The sequence below is a fragment of the Xiphophorus maculatus genome, chromosome 20 (assembly GCF_002775205.1).
Source record: "Xiphophorus maculatus strain JP 163 A chromosome 20, X_maculatus-5.0-male, whole genome shotgun sequence".
In the NCBI taxonomy this organism is placed as follows: domain Eukaryota; kingdom Metazoa; phylum Chordata; class Actinopteri; order Cyprinodontiformes; family Poeciliidae; genus Xiphophorus; species Xiphophorus maculatus.
Window position 1 is genome coordinate 10,644,898 of NC_036462.1, and position 18,903 is coordinate 10,663,800.

The 18,903-nt window shown below is 35.7% G+C and overlaps 1 protein-coding gene across 11 annotated transcripts in view; it reads left to right on the forward strand.

Annotated features, from left to right (window-relative positions):
• dock3 (dedicator of cytokinesis 3) overlaps positions 1–18,903 on the forward strand; it is a 156,042-nt gene that overhangs the window by 90,863 nt on the left and 46,276 nt on the right. For 10 of the 11 annotated variants that reach the window (XM_023325455.1, XM_023325445.1, XM_023325447.1 and 7 more), the window contains exon 6: positions 18,164–18,312. In XM_023325455.1, the coding sequence (XP_023181223.1) occupies positions 18,164–18,312 (149 nt within the window). Of the gene's footprint in view, positions 1–5,367; positions 5,575–18,163; positions 18,313–18,903 lie in introns of those variants that run through there. The other variant, XM_023325454.1, reaches the window with a different exon arrangement.

Sequence of the window (18,903 nt, forward strand, 5' to 3'; positions counted from 1 at the left end):
TATGGCATTAACCTCCTCCAAGGTCTGAAATCAAACATTGTTCAGGTGTAAAGTTCGTGAATAGATGGTTTAACCTCCAACTAACCTTTGTTTTCAGTCAAGAATCTTCACAAAAATCTAATTTTACCCACTGATACATGACCTGTAACCATTCATGCCTTTGGGGATACACTGCTTACTTCTTATCTGGTGTCCCTGTTTCAACAAGTCAGAGCTGTGTTGGGGCCCCAAGGGGTCTCTGTATAGTGTTAACACATGTAAGGATGCTTTCACTTATCTGCCATCAGTGTCAGGCAGCAGACATTGGTTACTGAACCAACCTGCAGATCCACAATAGTATGCTCAGTTCTCAGTAAGTAGATATCAGCAATAACTGCGTTGAGTGGAAGGCTTAAGTGAAACACACAGATATTCACAGAGCAACACAGAAATGCATCCTTTATTTTAGTCTCAGTGTGGTGGCACTTTTATCATTTACGGTCTTTTCTTGTAAAATTTGCCCACAATTTTATCGTATGCTCTCTGTCTGTTGTATATATGCTGCCACCCTGAACTGATGTGAGATAGTGTGTGTTACAAAGGGAATAATTAAGAGAAATGCAGTCAATTATAAATAAATAAAAATACAAGGAAAATAAATAGTTGGAGAAAGAGAATCTAAACTAATTTATGCAAAAATATTTACTCTTCGCACAGCAATAGAAACCGTATGAGTTACGGTTTAATGTTTATTTTCACCTTAGTTTCTGCCAACCTGGTACCATTTTGTAATACTTTCTTTAATGTACCCAAATAGTAGTGGCCTGTCTCTCCCTTGCTTCTCTGACATAGTTTGTCTCATTCTTTTAATTTTTTTTCCATCTGTCGCCTCTTATTCTGATGTCAATGTAGTTAGAATGACTCGCGTTGTCCTGCATGTGTGTAGGCAGGCTAAAGAAAGAGGGAGGAGGGGTAACACTGACAACTGAACAATAAAAGAGAGATGTGGAGACTGGGATAAATGCAGAAAGACACATTTCTTTGCGGTGAAATGAGCAGACAAGATTATGTTGATGTCTGTGTGTTCAGAAGCTGAGACGAAAGAAAGGAGGTGTGACAGAAGAGGAGGAGGCAGATTGTACAGAAACCAGTACTTTTTTTTTACTTTACAAAAAAAAAAACATTCTTTGGTGCTGAAGAGTCCAATATTTTAGAAAAGTGCCAGAAGTTTGATGTTCAGGTTGCAAAGTTCACCTAGTCAAATGTTTTTTCTGAATTTTTACATGGAACACAGTAAAATAGTATTTTCAAATCAGGCTATAATAAACTAATTCAACTATTGGCTGTCTTGTGTGTAAGAAAAAGGTAGGTTGTCAAAAATGCAGGAAAAGATACAAACATGGTAGAAAAATAGTTAAAAAATTGATTAATAAATTAATTGGCTCATGTAGGGAACCCAACTAAGTGCTATATCAAATCATTGCATCAAGACTAATCCGACAAAAAGCGCATAGTCTGGGTATATTGCCATACTGCCTTACTGACACAGTAAAGGTGTATAATTGTCAAACAAGGATGCAGTATGAGAGCTGAATGTGTAACTAACAGTATACAACATCCACACAAAAACCTGCAGAAACACGTTACTTTGAGAGTGTTGTTGTGTGACTTTGGGGATAAAAAGAAAACATGTTTTTTTTTGTGAGGCCAAGCACTAAGCTTCTTATGTCGTAGCTATTTCACATTTTCCCGAGAGAGCAAACTGCAGCAACCCATTAAAAGGTGAAAAGCCCTGGAGGGAAGTGCAGCTGAATGCTGCTACATTACAGTAATGCTCCAGAGAAAAGGAGGAGAAAAGGGGCCTACAACTCATAATATTACACATTGCACTTCTTCAGTGGAATTACACTATCCATGTGTAATTCTGTGTAATTCTTGGAATCCACTTGTCATGCTGGGAAACCTGTGCATGCAGATGACGGATGTTAGCAGGAAGTGCTGGAACTGTGTTCCATGCAGATTGTAGACTGTCCTGTTGAACAGTTGGTGCTTGGAGAAATTTTCAGGACCAAACCTGTGAACATAATGCTTATGCATTGTATGGGTACTACTTCTATTTGCAACTCTTATTCTAGAATAAAATGAAATATGCATAAATCTGAGCGGTTCATAAACAGCTTGTGAAAATATGTCTGTATAGACTTACAGCTTGGCTTGCAAGAAAAATCCAGACTTTCTTTTGCACATTAGGTGACACATATGTGTGCGGTAAAGTGAGAATTTGAGTTGATTTAAAGCCAAAGAACACCAGAAAACAATAACTTTAGGAGAAAAATGTCAGCTCCTTTTTCTCCCTTGCATCTCCATGTGTTGTGGAAGCAACATATTTATAGTATCCCCCAATTACAAAAGAAAAGAAGGAAAGATGGGATAAACAGGGCTGTATAGTACGGAGCCCCTAAGGGGACATGGAGAGAAAAAAAAAGGAAAGAAATCCCGACTTATTATCTCGAGATCCCGACTTATTATCTCGAGATCCCGAGATCCCGACTTATTATCTCGAGATCCCGACTTATTATCTCGAGATCCCGACTTATTATCTCGAGATCCCGACATTTCTGAAAAATCGCGAGTTACTTTTTTTGGGGGGAAAGGCATGTTTTTATGCGGTAAACGTGGGGGAGTGTGTCTACATTGATTATGGAGGACGACTTATATCATTTTCTGCGGTCCAGAGATGTCCCAGAGGAGGATATCATGCACATGCAATTTAGCGTACATCCATCGGTAACCGTGAAGCTGTCCAGAGGACTGTAGCTGGTTATTAATGAATTCTACCAAAACTGCCAAGTCGGAAAAGGACTTGCGCCGAATGAGTCCCCGCGCTCTGAAAACTCTCTTCAGATGTCTCTCACTAATACTAAATCCATGTCTGCTGTCAAGCGCTGATTTAATGTGTTTATACTCAAGCCCAAGCTCGAAATAAAAATCTATATATCTACCCCCACAGATCTACATAACGACTGTGATTAGGTCGTTATGTACTGATGTCGGGATCTCGAGATAATAAGTCGGGATCTCGAGATAATAAGTCGGGATCTCGAGATAATAAGTCGGGATCTCGAGATAATAAGTCGGGATTTCTTTCCTTTTTTTTTTTCTCTCCATGTCCCCTTAGGGGCTCCGTAGTATAGCAAACAGATAAAGACACAAGGTGAAGTAGGAAAGGTTTTCGATTTCATACCTGAAGTTCTTCTTGATGAATTCTAGAAGCACAGAACAAGGAGTGAATTAAGAGAAAGGAGGAGGAGATAGTTTTTCCTTTTGTGCTTGTAGGCATATTTTCAGGGATGCACCAGTGTGAAAATTTGGGCTGGTAAAGATATCCGATATTGCTGTTATGACCCATTATCAATATCTACCAATATACTACATATTACATGTGGTTGCTTATCCCTTTGTGACCATAACGAAATGATCACACCACCAACATTGCGTCTTTTTCCTTTAAACACCCAGCAGTCCTGCCCTGCGTCACTGTTACTGTCACATACCTAAACATTTACCACATGGTGAACCCCTGTGCCTTCACTAACACATGCACAAATAGACCGATTTGTTTAAAAAAAAAAAAAAGTTTCTAAGTAGCTGCTGACAGTTTTAGATACAAAAATTAAATATGACAGGAAAATGAGATATGATGAACAAGAGAGACTTGGAGTCATCTGTATTCCAACTTTGTGATCACAGTAGTGCCCTGGTAGATATAATGTTCATTAGATATTCGTTCCTACAAATCTACACATTTCAAAAAACATCTAGAACTATAAAAATGTCTAAAGATCTCTGTTCTTTTTCTGCAAAGCCAATATATTTGCAAGAAAGATGGAAATTTGTGGAGGAAATTACTCCTTTGAAATATTTGGTCAGCAAAATGGGCAAGGTCAAGTGAGAAATAAGTTGAATTTGTCAAAGAAGTGAGAAACTTATTGACTTGCAGTCTTGAAATTGAAATGTGTGTTTTGATAAATATCTAGCTAAAATTAGAAGTGAAATTTTATATTTATACCTTCTATTAAGATAGTTTGGTATAATATTCAAATTATTTGCTATCTCTAGTAACATCAAAAGTAGATTTTCTTTATTCATATATTCTAAAAGCACAGTTGTAATGTGAAAGTCATCTCCTTTGAAGTTATGAAGTTTGATTGATTTATGAGACGACTTTTAATATACCCTGTCTGTCGGGCACTGATGTTGGTGTTAGTTTGTGTTTGCAGTAGACAGCAGAGAGCTGTCTGATCTGTTCTCTCTCCTGTCAGACATTTGGCTTATAGACTTTGACTGACATTTTTCTGTAATGAAACAAACATGATACTTAAACAGTTCCTGGGATTTTGGATTTTCTTGTTCATCTGTGTATACTATGTGCCTGTTATGTTTGATGAGATGGGAATTTGGTTGTAATGTTCACTTTTCACTTTGTTCACTTTTCAGAAGTGAACAGACACTTTGAAGTTGAAGTCATGGAAAATACATTGTGGTCCCAAAATTGCATGGTTGTGGTGCACTGTTCAATTTCCTCCACAGAAGCCAAACAATTTAAAAATCATCATCTATAGGAAAATTTTTTTTGTGCTCTAATTTAACAGTTCTCATATAATTTCCTTGGATATTTAAGTTGTTTCTTTTTTCAACAAAAACAAAGGCGGATAGGATTGGACTGTGTGCTGCTTAACCTGTGCAGTTAACTTAACTTTTACTATGGAAAATATATGTTACACAAGCACTTAATTCAGCACAAATGGGTTACTATTTTCTAAATGAGGCAGAAGGTAGCAAATTGGGAGCTAAGGATCAGAAGTGCATGCTTCGATCAGAGCTCTATATAGTGACCTAGCATGACAGCTACAGTGGATTCAAGGTGTCTTTGCGGTCTCTTCTAAAGGTGGAACTTTTCCAAAATAAATGTCTGAATATACAAGCTGTGTCCAGACTGTGGTCTCGTGTAAACATAGCCTCATAGTGCTGCTAACACTTTGTCTGTCTATTCCCCTATCTCTCACTTGCTGCTTTCTATCTTTTATGAACGCTCAAATATCACACATTCCATTTGAAAGTCTCTCCATGGGCAACAGCCTGAGGATGTAAACTCTGTTGCTGTCAAATTTCTTCATCATCAGGTGTTCTGTATATCACTATCTTTAGAGAAAACACCTCGCTATGTCTTTTCTCAGCTTCCTGCTCTCTTGAACATTGCAAAAGTGGAGGTTGGAGCTGCAGACTGGCCCGTGGGTGGGTGGCACAAAGAGACTGGGGGGGGGAGTTGGAGACTGGGAGCAGGTCAGAGGAAGAGAGAGAGAGAGGAAGCATAAGGCATTGGTAGAGGCTGAAACACAAGCAGAGAGGGAGAGAGAGAGTGGTAGTGTTGCTGCTGTAGAAACACTACCAGATCTAAAATCGTTTGATAGGCTGTGAGTTTTCTGTTGTCTGCCGGTTTGGACTGCTGGTTGCCAGTCCAAACCACAGAAAACGAGAGCAGGGGAGGAAACTGAGAAACAGAACTAGTGGACCTATCATCCCTCCATCACGCATGTGAGTTGCTGCTTTCTTCTCTTAAATCTAGCTGTGCAGTTGGACTGTTTCAGAACGCTGCTTGTGTCATGTTGGTGAGCATTAGAATGTTTTAGCACAGAAAGGAAAAGTGTCTTGGGTCTCTACTTTAAGCTAAATATTAGAATGCTTTTCACTATATATCCAGAATCATTCAATAAGTGCAGTGTCATAAATTTGCTAAGATGACTCACCCATCGTTGCCATGGTGACAAGGCCCTTGTTTGGCATACAGTTGCTGGTTTTATGTTTCTTTGATAGAAAAGTGTATGAAATCATATCTAATTCATCTTTTTCATGCATATTTATTTTTCTTTGACAGTAACATGTTAATGTGAATAACCTTTGAGTTTCATATATCAGTTAATGTTGTACTACTGTATAATGAAATGTTAAAAAGACCAAACTCTAAAGCTTTGTTTAATAACTGCTCAGGTTAAATACCTTTAAATTTAGAAGCTTTCATTAACAATTTTTCTCTCAGCAAGTGAAACAAACTATTCTCACTAAAATGTTTTTTTATAATTAATTTCTGCTGTTTCAGGTTATCTCATTTTGTCACTTAGAACACTTTTTGACAAGACTTTTAACTTATATAAAAAGTCTGAAGTTCTTGGTTTATTATATCTTTTAAAAAATCATATGACTTGCATGTAGCGCAAAATGTTTTAATGAAAATATATTCATGCATTTGTTATTAAATTTGCTTAAAACTTACAACAAAAGAAATACCACTTCATGACTACATCTTGCTTTTCAGTAAAGCATAATCTAATTTTAAAATAATTTTATTTAAATGTGACAAGCATAATTACTTTATGTCTCAACAAATGAAGTTTCTTTCTTTTCACACATAAGTTAAGAAACAGCAAATAAATAAATAGGTTAAATTAAAAGTGTAGGAGAAAAATTAAATTAAATCTATGTTTTATCGAGTAAACTCTTTTACAAGAAAAAAGTAGCAAACCAAATTGAAAATTTTTAACAACAGAAATATAGATTGAGAAATTAGCACAATTTCTTAAAATTGATTTCTCCCTAAGATTGATTTTCTCTTAAAAATATACCTGGTATAAAGTATATTTGTGTTAAAAAAGGTAGTACATTTTATAATAAAATGAAAACTTTATTATTGTTATTAATTTTTGCTGAGGTCATGAGCTAATTTTTAGCTTGTCTTCCATAATTTAATTTATGTACCTTGTTAATAATTCGTCGTTGGGGTTTTAGTTAAATTGTTTATGAACAAAACTTATACATACAGTTGTTCATTTGGCTTCATACAGTAAGATCTTTGCTTTGAATGATGCAGCTCTATTTCTAACAACTCTTATAGCATCATGCTGTAAGGTCTTTATGTTTCAGTCAGAGCTGTAGGTTGAATCTCGGCTGATTATGCCTAAAAATAATGTGGGAACAGAGTCTGGACTGACTTTCTGCAGACGCAGATTAGAGTTTGGACTTTTTGAATTGCTAGCATAAAGGATGATTTCATCTTTAAACAGGTGGACCAGAGTGGAAACACTCAGAGTAAATCATTTCAATGCAGGATTAACTACCAAAGTCAAAAGTACATATTAATGATTCAGATAAACATTATTTTACTTTGTTGCTCAATTAAGCAGTTATGCAATCATTTAGTGAATTTTATTTGCTGACCAAAGAAAATGACGAGATAACAAACATTATCCTCTATTTTCTTTTGTCAATGCTTCTAAAATCATTCCTCCCTTCTAAATGGTTTCATTACAGTGAAATTAAATTTTCTTTCATCAGAAACATACACAGTGGATGTTGCACTTATGTGTTCTGTGTAAATCTATTGAATAATATTTTAATCTGTATTGAAATTTGTGCTGCATTTTGCCGCAGTACCTAGTTGGAGCCTTTCCTGCCTTCTCAGGTGCTGTAAACAAACACTGCGATTCACAGTGTAGTTTTTACATAATGTCTCCTCCGGTGTACCAGTCACTGTGCCAGTCTGAATTATTTCCAGTTGTGAGATTTTGCCTCACAGTGAGAATCACCCACTGAGAAATGCACGTGTGAACAGGCGGCTATGGAGAACATTTGTACCTGATACCTTCAGGCATTCTTTGGTTTTTGTTGTTTAGAGTTCTGATCTGCATGCAGAGTATTTTCCCCCTCCTTCCACAACGTAAAGTAGCTAACCAGTTTCTGAACCTTTTACCTTGTTTGCACGGTAAAGCAAACTGATCTTCAAAAGCTGGAGATGTTCATCATCTACGTCTGATGTACACAGTAGAATTTGTGCACTTGAATATGTTTTAATATATTTTTAGAATACTTTAATCACAATGAAATGCATTGTTTGACAAAAAAATTTAAATTTGTCATTTTTGACATTTGGAGTAAAAAATAAATACAATTATTTTATAGCTTGTTTTTATTGACTGTGCCTTTTTTTGTTTGTTTTGTTATTGATGATCAAGCATCAGATGATCTAATGGAGATCATCAAATCTTCCATGTAAACTTGAAATAGAGCAGCTGAGTTTTAACCTCTAATATCAATACAGAAACCTAACTAATCTAAAACTGTGCAGTAAAAAGTTACATTTCATTGATTCATTCTGAGCTTTTCAGTACTTGTGTCACTCAGTGATTTAACTTTTACAGTTGGAGGGTAGACAGTCTTTCCTGTGTTGACCTCTTCAAGAACACACAGCGTGAGCTGAGCCAGGCTAGCTTCCCTGCTATCGCATGCTGCTCCTGCCATCTTTCTGTGTGTGTGTTTTGTGTGTCTTTCCTGAAAGGGTTCAGACAAGGTTATGTGAGGATTTGGGATGATCACAGGCACAAGACAGAGCACACATACACAAACACACCAACATGCACTAACATACTCACACACACCCCATATTGCATGCTGCATGGTGCCGAACTCCTGCTAGAACTCCTGCCCTGCTAACGTTTTTGACAGCTTGGGTTTGCCGGTGGCTTAGTTCAGTGGATTCATAGTTCAGAGGAGGACATATTAATTATCTGATGCCGCTCTACTAGAGTCAGACAGTAAATATTCTAAACATCCCAGTGTTTCCATGCTGTCTAAGCATAAATGCAGAGAAAACCAAATTTAGTTTTTAACACTTCTTACAGAGAAAACTCAAATAATTCTGTAAAAAGTTTAAATACATGCACCTATACAAGATAAACATAACATACTGTGAAAAATGTGAAAATTTGAAGAAAGTGCATTGTAATTGTTTGGGAATTAGGAAAGCCTGTTAAAACATATATATTTTCAAATGCCTCATAAAAATGTCAGAAGTGGGTAAAGTGCATTTCACCATCATGGAGTTACAGATCTTAAAGCCTCTATCCCCTTTAGTTTTAAATCTGGTACGAGAGGCAGCCAGTAAACCGTCAGCTCACTGCAGATACCGTCCAGCTGGTGAAACAGGCCAGACAGATACAGGCATATCTCACCATACATGGAGCAACATATCTAACACTGTAAAGCATAATATCACTACAGCTATATGTAACAACTTTATACTGGAACCTGAAACTAACTAGCTCCACAAAACTATTCCTAACAAAATCATAGCAATCATTTTTCCAATAAATATTTACAACCATCAAAATGTTAAGTTTTTTTAATTTTGCTCCTCAAATAATTATGATGACTAAAGAAATTCAACATGACAGAAAATAATTACATATTGAAACCCTTTTGACTTTCTGAGGATATTTCAATCAAGTATTAATATGTTTTTCTGCAAGCTCAAGTGTGTTTTGAGAGGATTTCATACTCACTTATCCTTGAAGCCTTAACAGCACTCATAGAAAATTTGCTGGTGCAGTCAATTAACATTTTACTTACACAAGTTACATTTTATTCATCTGCAGCTCAGCCTTTGATAGATGGTAATGATGCTTTTTCAAGTCATGTGTCACATTTCTCCTGATAGTTAAACCACTGCACACCAATGCAAGCAATAACGGAAAGTAACAGCCAGCTGGTCTCTTTAATAAACTAGTTAAACCACTTACATTTTAATCTCTGAGTCCCACACCACTTTCAGAAAGCCAGGGCTTCTCTGAAATATTTTACATCAAACTTTGAGAAAGTTGCTTTTATGTGCCAGTTTTAAAAGATGATAGTTTTTGCATGTTAGTGCTATTGTGTTCCTGTGAAGTCAAAGGTATTAAAGGAAACAACTTCTGCTTAAAAAATAAACTTGTATTTCGTGTAGAATAATTGAGACCTGATTTGACAAGTCCAAACGTTGGACTTTGAAGTAAATTGATCTCAGCCCAAATGGAAGAAAATAAAGAAATATGTTCACTCATTCACTGGTCATGCAAATAGAAAATAGAAAACTTGTTTATGAATAAACATTGACTTTTTTTTCTTTATTTTGCCTCACTGCACCTTACAGGCAGCATGACCCTGGGCAGGGAACCACATCACCAATCTAAGAAATACACTGATTGTATGAATCAACATATAATCAGCTTTAAAATAACATGGAGAAGAAAATAAAAGTTGTGATGCTAGTGTTGGTTATTCATGAAAGTAAGTGAAAATTTCATTTCAAATTGTGTAACACATTTTGTAAGTAAATTATTTAATGTGCAGTAATATTTATATCAAAAATAAAACTCAAACTATCCTTTGGTGGCGCAGGTACATCATGATTTAACATGGATGAGGGAACCATATTTTCTTCAAAAAATAGCAACCTAAATAGGTCACTAAAATAGATATTTCTAAGTAAACATGGTACCAAACTATACGCACTCTACCATGGACAAATGGAAAATCTTTTAATAATAATTTGCTTTAAATATTCTTTGAGGTCACATCTTTCCTTTTGAATCCCAAAATATGAGATTGTCACCTTTCCATCTATTGTGGTTTTTTTAATTAAACCTAGAGGGCACTTTTAGCATAAAAAATCTTTCCCTATTTAGATTTACATAATACGAGTGGCAGCATGTTTCAGTAACTGCTTAGTAGAAGGTACTAAAATGTGATTCAGCGGCTCTTTGTTCGCTGTCCCTGGTGATTTGTCTCAGCGCCTTTGTTTTGAGGAACGCAGCAGCTGCTTTGACAAGCATGAAGATGAGGCAGGACATTCACTAATAGATCAGAGGTGTTGAGAGTGTCCCCTCTGATTTAAGAGGTGCCAGATAGAGTCATGTCTTATTAGGAAGCCTCAAACTGGTAACTTCCCAAACTAATTAGTTATACATAGCAGATGACCAGATTAAATTCACAACTCAAGTTGTCAATTTAAATTAAGATGCTAATGCATATCGCGTTATTTCCTGTCAAATGCAGATCACCAATTTAGCACAGCAAACGCTGTCCTGCTATATGCTAGAACTGAATTTTCAATCATATTTTATTAATTTGTGAATAACCTGGAAATAAATTATCTGCAGATGGGAATGTTCAAAAGCACAGTTGATGCAGAAATTTATATATATATTTTTTTATTTTCAAATTGACTGAGACAACTGGTTCACCTGACAACTGATCAGCCAAGTATCAAAGAAGACAAGTAAAGGGCCATGATCTCTCAACAAACCAATAACACACATAATGTACTATAATTACAGGCTTCTCCTGCAGTATTTGAACGTCTGCTGGTACTTTGACGTGGTTTCCATGTCAACTAAAGCCACCTCAGGCCGTGGAAACACAAGTTGTATAAAAAGGGCATTAATTTCACTGTAGTTTGTTCAGAGGAGAGCACAAATCAAGATCTATTATTTACAGTAGACTCTGGTGTTTTCAGTTTACAGTTTCAAGCAGCATCAGAAATTATTCTGACCTATGCAGACCAACTGAGCAAACAGCCATTGAAACAAGAGACAGAGCACAAATAACAAGATAATATAGAAGCAGTTTAAAAGGAAATATAAATTATGCCACACCATCGCCTCCTTTCCTCTGAGGTGGATTTTGGTAGAATATACAGTAGTTTTATGTCAAACCTGGTTAAGTCAAAGTGCTGCTCTGTCAGTCGTGTGCAAGCTTGTTGTTTCAGCACATCACAAAATACTGAAATGGTATAGTATTTCAATAAAAGTTTGGTTCAACTTGATTTGAAAGGTCATTATGATGCATTATTGTTCAGATCAGTTCAGCATCTTTCAGCACATTTGTTGGGTTTTTATAACTATGCCCTCCCCACATCTTGATGCTGCCATCACCATGTTTCACAGTGAATATTATTTATTCATGATAGTATGCATTAGTGTTTTACACTTGGGCCAAAAACCTTTACTGTGTCCTCTACATTGATTGATTGAAAATACAAGCAGAACCTTTTCTCTCTTTGTTAGGTATTGTCTGTTGAGATGTAAAATATGAACAGAATTATTCTAATGTAACACAAGTGTCACTTAGTGAAGCAAAGACCCAAAGCATCAATAAAGATGAGAGTAAATGTTTGATTAAGTCAAGAACAGCATCATTTCTAGACTCCTAGGCTGTCATTTTTGCTTGAATATAAACAGCTGATCTTCTCTTCTTGTATGGTGCTCAATATTTTTTGAGGATAAACATTGTTGAAACGATTTGCTTGGTGGTGATTTGTTTCACTTTGTTTACATTGCAACTTTTAGATCTTAAGCAGCGTTGGAACAAGTGGATTTTTATTAGAGATCTGCTGTTCTTATATTGTTTAAATAGGATTGTCTAAAGGTTTGTGTTTGTGTATAAGTTCCTGCCACAGGGAAAGGTGTGATTACTCACTTCTACTAGAGAAATAAGCAGGAGGGGCATTTATGGGGGAAGAGAGGTGGGAGGAAGGCTGAATCCATAAATAGTAGATCTTATCAGATATTCTCTTGGTCGATGATGCTAAAAACACAAAATGTGTGCTCAAATGAACCTACAGGAATCTATATTTCCCTTAAACGTCAGACACACCATGCAGTATGATTTTAAAACACTGTGTGTCTGTTTTTGCAGTGTGGGTGGGTGTTTTTTGAGTGCCAGCTGAAGGTGAAGCGTTCCCCCCGTTGAGCCAGCTGGTGCGCCTGTTCCTCATGTAGCGGATGTCTCATAAAAGGGCGCAAAGTTCAAACACATGTACCCACTGACTGTGATGGCCAGATGTCCCAAATAAATCTAGAGTCCTGGATTTAAGGGAGATTTCGATGCACTGCAAGCTGTTGGAGTATAAGAAGTACAGATGGCACCTAGCTGTGCTGATTCTTCTGCCTGTTACCTCAAAAAACCACCATCAAGGTTTTCTTTTGGACATGGCAAAGGAAAACCTTCAGTTGCAAATTAATGTTTTAATATGATTCTCAAAAATATTAGGAACTTAAGCATCTACAAATATGCTGTTTGCAGGATACCTATTATTGATTGGGTGTTGGAATAAACAGATCTGCAAGATTGATTATATTTATTCTAAGTACTGATTAAAACTTTCCATTTGTGCAAGCTACTATGGAGTTTTCGTGATGTATTAAATTTTGAAATAATGTGTTGAAGGAGCTATTTATTACTTTAAATGACATGGATGAACCAACGACTCTCACTGATTATCAAACTTAAATAAGTCTTGTGACATCTGAATCATGAATTACACCATTCAAGGAATTTATGTCTTATAAATTTTAGTATGAATACTTATTAGTTAAGGAATCAGTATGGAACATCACAGTTTACTAGTAGTCATAGAGGAGTAATCACATTTCATATTACTGCAGTAAAAAAGAAATATTAAACTTTCCACAAGACTTACAAAATCATTGAACTACTAAGTAGCATTATGATTCAGCTATCAGACATTTTAATGGCTATGAAAGGCTGTTAGATGAGCTAGGAAATTAAAATGTCTCATATAAGTGTTCAGTGCAGCTGAATACTTATATGTTGCTGCTTTACCATTCTGTTTTGAAATAAACAAAATGGTAAAGCAACAAATTTGCTTTCCCAAAATTTCGGGAGATTAAGGTCAAAATTTAAGGTTTATGCTACAATATTCACCATTATCCTGTAAATTAATCACCTGCTGCAACCTTTTATAAAATCTCTGCTTTTGCTTGTTTTTTTTTCTTTACTAAAGGACACATTTTGAAAGTGAAATGCATTTCAAGGAGCGTCTGCCTGGAAGGGTATTGAGCTGGAACGCATAGATTGAGAAATTTAGCAGTGCTCCATTCAGAAACCTACTTTATATAAGCAGCATTATACAGATTTAAATGTTATTTGTGTTTTATACAATATCATGTTAAAGACCTAAAAACTATTACATGGCATGAGTATTTTTTGTCTGCATTAGCTCATAATTACTGTTATTTGATCACATGCTGCACTGTAGCATCTCTGTAGTTATTATCCTGTATGAAATGGCAAAAGTATTCATTCTATACTTTAGCCATTTCAATTTATTTCTTTAAGAAGTCTCACTGATAGTTAAAGTGGGAAAAAAAGGACAACTCCTTTGCATTGAGATCAAGTAGTTCTTTGCATTATTTAAGTTTCCTCAAAGGGTTTTCATACAATAGTGAGGTAAGAGCTGCAGGACTCTGTGGTGTCATGAATAGTCAGTTCAAACACACCCTTTCAGCCTGCAGTTGTAGATAATTATGTGCTTCTCTTGTCTCCTGTATTGCACTGATATGCCTGTTGGTCTCCTGGTGCTATTGTGCTCAGGGGTTTAATGCTGACTCCGGTGCTGCTGCCTTGGTTGATGAACACTCTTGGTATTAGAGATAATCTATATATGTGTCATATTTTTGGTGTCCTGAACAAGCTGGTCTGTTTTAGTTTTAAAAAACCATTGCACCAAGTTCAACCATACATACTTGTATTTACCTTATTTGTTCATAAATCTGCTGTTTTTTGTTGTCTGCTACATATTTAAGCAGCATTACATAAACATATAGACAGTAAACATTTTACAAACTATGTAATGATCTGACTGATTACTTGAAATATTTGATCACTGTCTTTCTGTTTATCAAAAATCAGTGTATACCTCAAATATGTACAAAACGTAATTTGACTAAAATTGGTTACACTCTTTCATCATCACTATATGAAAGATCATTAATATAGATGTCCACTAGTTATTTTAATTAAAAGAACTGCTAAACTGATGCAAAGTGGAAATGCCATGTATTTCCCTTGTTGTTTCTAAGCGCCCAGTGAAAAGCTGTTTCAGATGTGACGCCCTTTGCATGAAAGTTTCTGTATTTTTAACCTTGAGGCCTTGCTGCACTGAGTACTAAAATCCTACTAATTACTCAACGCCGTCAGGATGATGCAGCAGGGTTCCCAGCAGGAGCTCTATAGAAATGGCTGCTGGTTCTGTGATGAGAGGTTTCTCTTGGACGCTTTGCCTCAGAGTTTCACTGCAGTTCACAACCAACACTATCAGCAGGAATCCAGTCAGTCTCTCTTTTAAACACTTGAGTTCTGAGGCTGCAAGACGTGTTATGCTGTGTTAATTTTTTAAAAGCAATTCCGTAAATGCGGTTTGTTGGTAACATTTTAAAGGTTGTTAAACTAAGTATTAAACTTCTGCTAAAATCTGGGTAGCTAACATAATTTTGGTTCACAAATTTCTGTAAATTCCTGCTTTGTTTGATTTGCTTTGCTTTTTTTATTTACAGCTTTAGTTGATCTTCAAACCAATATTCATCCACACGTGCAGTTTTTCCACCAGAACACTTGTATGTTATTCAAAAGTTTACTGTCTTCAGATTATAGTTGCACTGATTTTAAGTCTAAATGTCTTTTTGTATTTTGGATGTGAATGTTCTTTTCTGACCACTCGTCTCTTTTTAGTTTTAATTTAGTGTTTTCTTCATATTGAAATTGTAACTAGTTTAAAAGTAAATATTGTTTTAATACAAATTTTAACATGAAAAAAGAAATTTATATGTACTCTAAGGGTTTGGTCAATGTTTTGTTGACTGTCAACATACCATTAAACGTTAACTTAACATTAACGCACTCAAAATGTACACAATCCATAATTAATTACTACATTAAAAAGGTAGTATAGGATTTCACATATTAATAGGATGAAACAATACAATTCCCTGCAATAGAATGTGATTCAATCTGATACAGCTTTATGAGTGATCAGTTTCTTTTCCTGTATTTTGTTATTTTGCATTTGGGCAACCATAAACAACAGAAGATTCTTGGAATAACAACATACTAAGGTGCTTGAAATAGTTTTCACGTGTTTTGAGTGAACTTTCAGAGTTAGAGTTAACGTAGTCTGTGCAGAATTGCAGAATTAATCGAATCAATTGCAGGAAACCTTGGCTGCTACACAATATCCATCTTACACAACAAATCCCTATCCACACTCAGAAATATATGAAAAGATTAAGTATCTTGACTTCTGTGGTGGAGCTGTATCATATCTGCTTCACAGTCAAAGTTTTTATTATATTTCTTCTGGTTCATGTTTATACCATCATAAAGTGTGAGAACAGCACATAAATCTCTAAAGCAATAACTCTTGTTGTCTTGTTTCTAAGCTGAGGTTCCCAAAAACAGCTCCACCTCCACTGTAGGCCACATTTATATAATGGTTCAAATAGAAATAAGAACTATATATTTTGTAATTCCCATTATAGACCACAGACCTCAGGTAGAAACATGAAGATACGCTTGGCAACATAATAAACTTCTGGTCTGCTGCTCTTTAATTTTCTCCTGCTGGGTTTATTTTCTGACCTTTGCATATGCTGTTTACATCACGGAAAGTACTGATGAATATTTCAATACCCAGCTATGAGCTTGTGCAACGAGGAACCATAAAATATCTATATATAGTTGATTTTACACATATGATAAATATCGCAGTATTATAAATATATAACATGATGGTGATATGTACTGCAGGTAATTTTGTTTTGTAGATCTGAGACTTTTTCACTCTCAATGACAATGAATATGTGTATGTACAGCAATGGTGTGTGTATGTGTGGCCAATGCACCTGGCTCTGTGCTGCCTATGCAGCTGCCTGCCAAGATCAGGATGGGCATTTAACCCCACAGCCTTGTTCAAGGCCTATAGGATAAATTAGAGCACTAATAATAGAAGAAGCTTCAGGGGGTAAGGTAGGGGAGTTATGTTCCAGCTTGTGTGTGTTAATTATCTCTGTGTGGGCGTGTGCGTGGGGTGTGTGTGTGTGTGCGGGGGTGCGTTTGTGTGTGTGAATTTAGAACTTCATGCAGTTAAAACCACTGACAGTGGGAGTTTAATCTTTGCTTGTGAGACCTTGAGGAAATTGATTTTATTTGCATAACTCAAAGATGCTGAATTTATTTGCTTCATTAGAAAGCATTTATATGATATGTACATAAATAAATTATTACAGTTAATACTGTTATTTATAATGTCTCTTTATTATTTTGATTTTGATACTTTTAGATCCAGGATTTTGGGTCTCGGATCTAATCCTTATTCTTTAATCTAAATACCTGTTGATAACATCAGTGTCATGTTTTGATTAAGGACACTTGTACTTAAGCACCTGGTATTGTTTTTGTCCAGGTGTTGTGTGTAAACTAATATTAATTAACCACACAGGCACTGTCAGCTATGCTGCAGCATTTTGTTTACTTGTGTCCATATTTACAAGATCAATAATTACACAATAAGCCTCAGAACGATTCTTTGTCGTAAATATTTACATCCAACCGACCTGACAACAGCTAAATCAAATGAAGGGTCATGGATAAAATGGACATCGGAGCATAATAATAGTTTAAAAGTGACTACTCTCAACTTTTTGAGTTTGTTGAGGTGGCAAATCTCAGTAAATGGTATTAAAAAGTTGCTACATTGAGCAGCAAACTGACTCTAACAGAATAGTTCAATGAGTCTCTCTGCTGTAAATGATCCTTAATAAGTTCTGAGTGGAACCAACACCAAGTGTGTCCAGGAGAGACAGAGAGACTTTGTACCAAATGACTCATTCCAACAAGCTTAGATATCAATAAATCTGATAGAGAATCTATGGCTAAAGATTAATTAGGGTGATGGCAATGAGGACTTCCAACTTCAAAGAATTAGACCAAAAACAAAACCATGTTTTCACCTGTTATTATTTGTATCATTGGAAGTATAATTATTGATAAAACTGATATCAGATAATAATATTTTAGCAAAACATATAAGCTGCCATCAGGTGTTGTAGTTTTTTTTTCAATTGTATAAAGGCATTTGTAAAAAAAAAAAAAAAACACTTTAGGATGTGTTTTTAAATTATCAAGGTTTATAAATAACGACTAATAAATTATAGTCAGAACTGTGACTAAACTACTAACAAACACCTGGATCCAAATGTTCCAGGCATGGTGGGAAGGAAAAAAGTGTACCTTTGTCAAAAAAAAACACTCATCAGCTCACAGAAGTGTCAGTCAAGAGGAAATCTAGCTACATTTTCATAAACTTAAAAACCACCTTAGTTTGCATTTATTTCTACACTCCTATTTAAAGGTAAATGTAATTGTTTTAAGTGTCTTCAGATGTTTTTGAACCTGAGTCAGACAAAGGAAAGACAGCCTACTCTCCTTATTGAGATTCTTGTTTCTCTCTGTCCATCAGAAACACAAAGTGGATCTGTTCTACAAGGTCCGACACGTTATGATGGAGCTGATTGACTTGAGGAGGCAGCTGCTTTCCGGTCACCTCACACAGGACCAGAGCAGAGACGTCAAGAGACACATCACCGTCAGACTCGACTGGGGCAACGAGTGAGAAAACATCTTTCATCCTTATAAAAAACCCTTTTTACTCACACTGATGCACATAAAACATACGATGGATTTAAAGTCATAACTCATAGCTGATCTTAAAATTGAATCATTGAAAAGAAAGTTTCCACAGAAGTTTTGATTTAAACTGGTAAACTTTCTCAGCACTTAAAGTCAGCAGATGAGTGTCTCCCCAGATCCCTGCATTGGGTAATAGAAGTGATTTTCAGAAGCAGATGACTGAAGTATATTACCAGTAGTTGAAAAGATTCATGAAGTCAGTGAAAGGCTGATAGAAAACAGATGGGATGGAATAAAACTCCTGTGTGCCTTCAGGTTGACTATATTAGGAATTTGATTTAATTACTTTACAGGTGCAGATTACTTCATAGAAAGAAAATGTTTGTGTTTTCACATATTATTCCCTACTCCATCTTCTAAAAGATGCATCCTTCTAAGTATATTATGTTGGATTTGCATTTTTAGCTACCACAAATTAATTTTTGACTTTATCTGTTCTTCTTTAAACATGGTTGATATGTAAATTCTGAAATGTTGAGACAAAAAATGTCTTGAATAAAAGTGTGATCT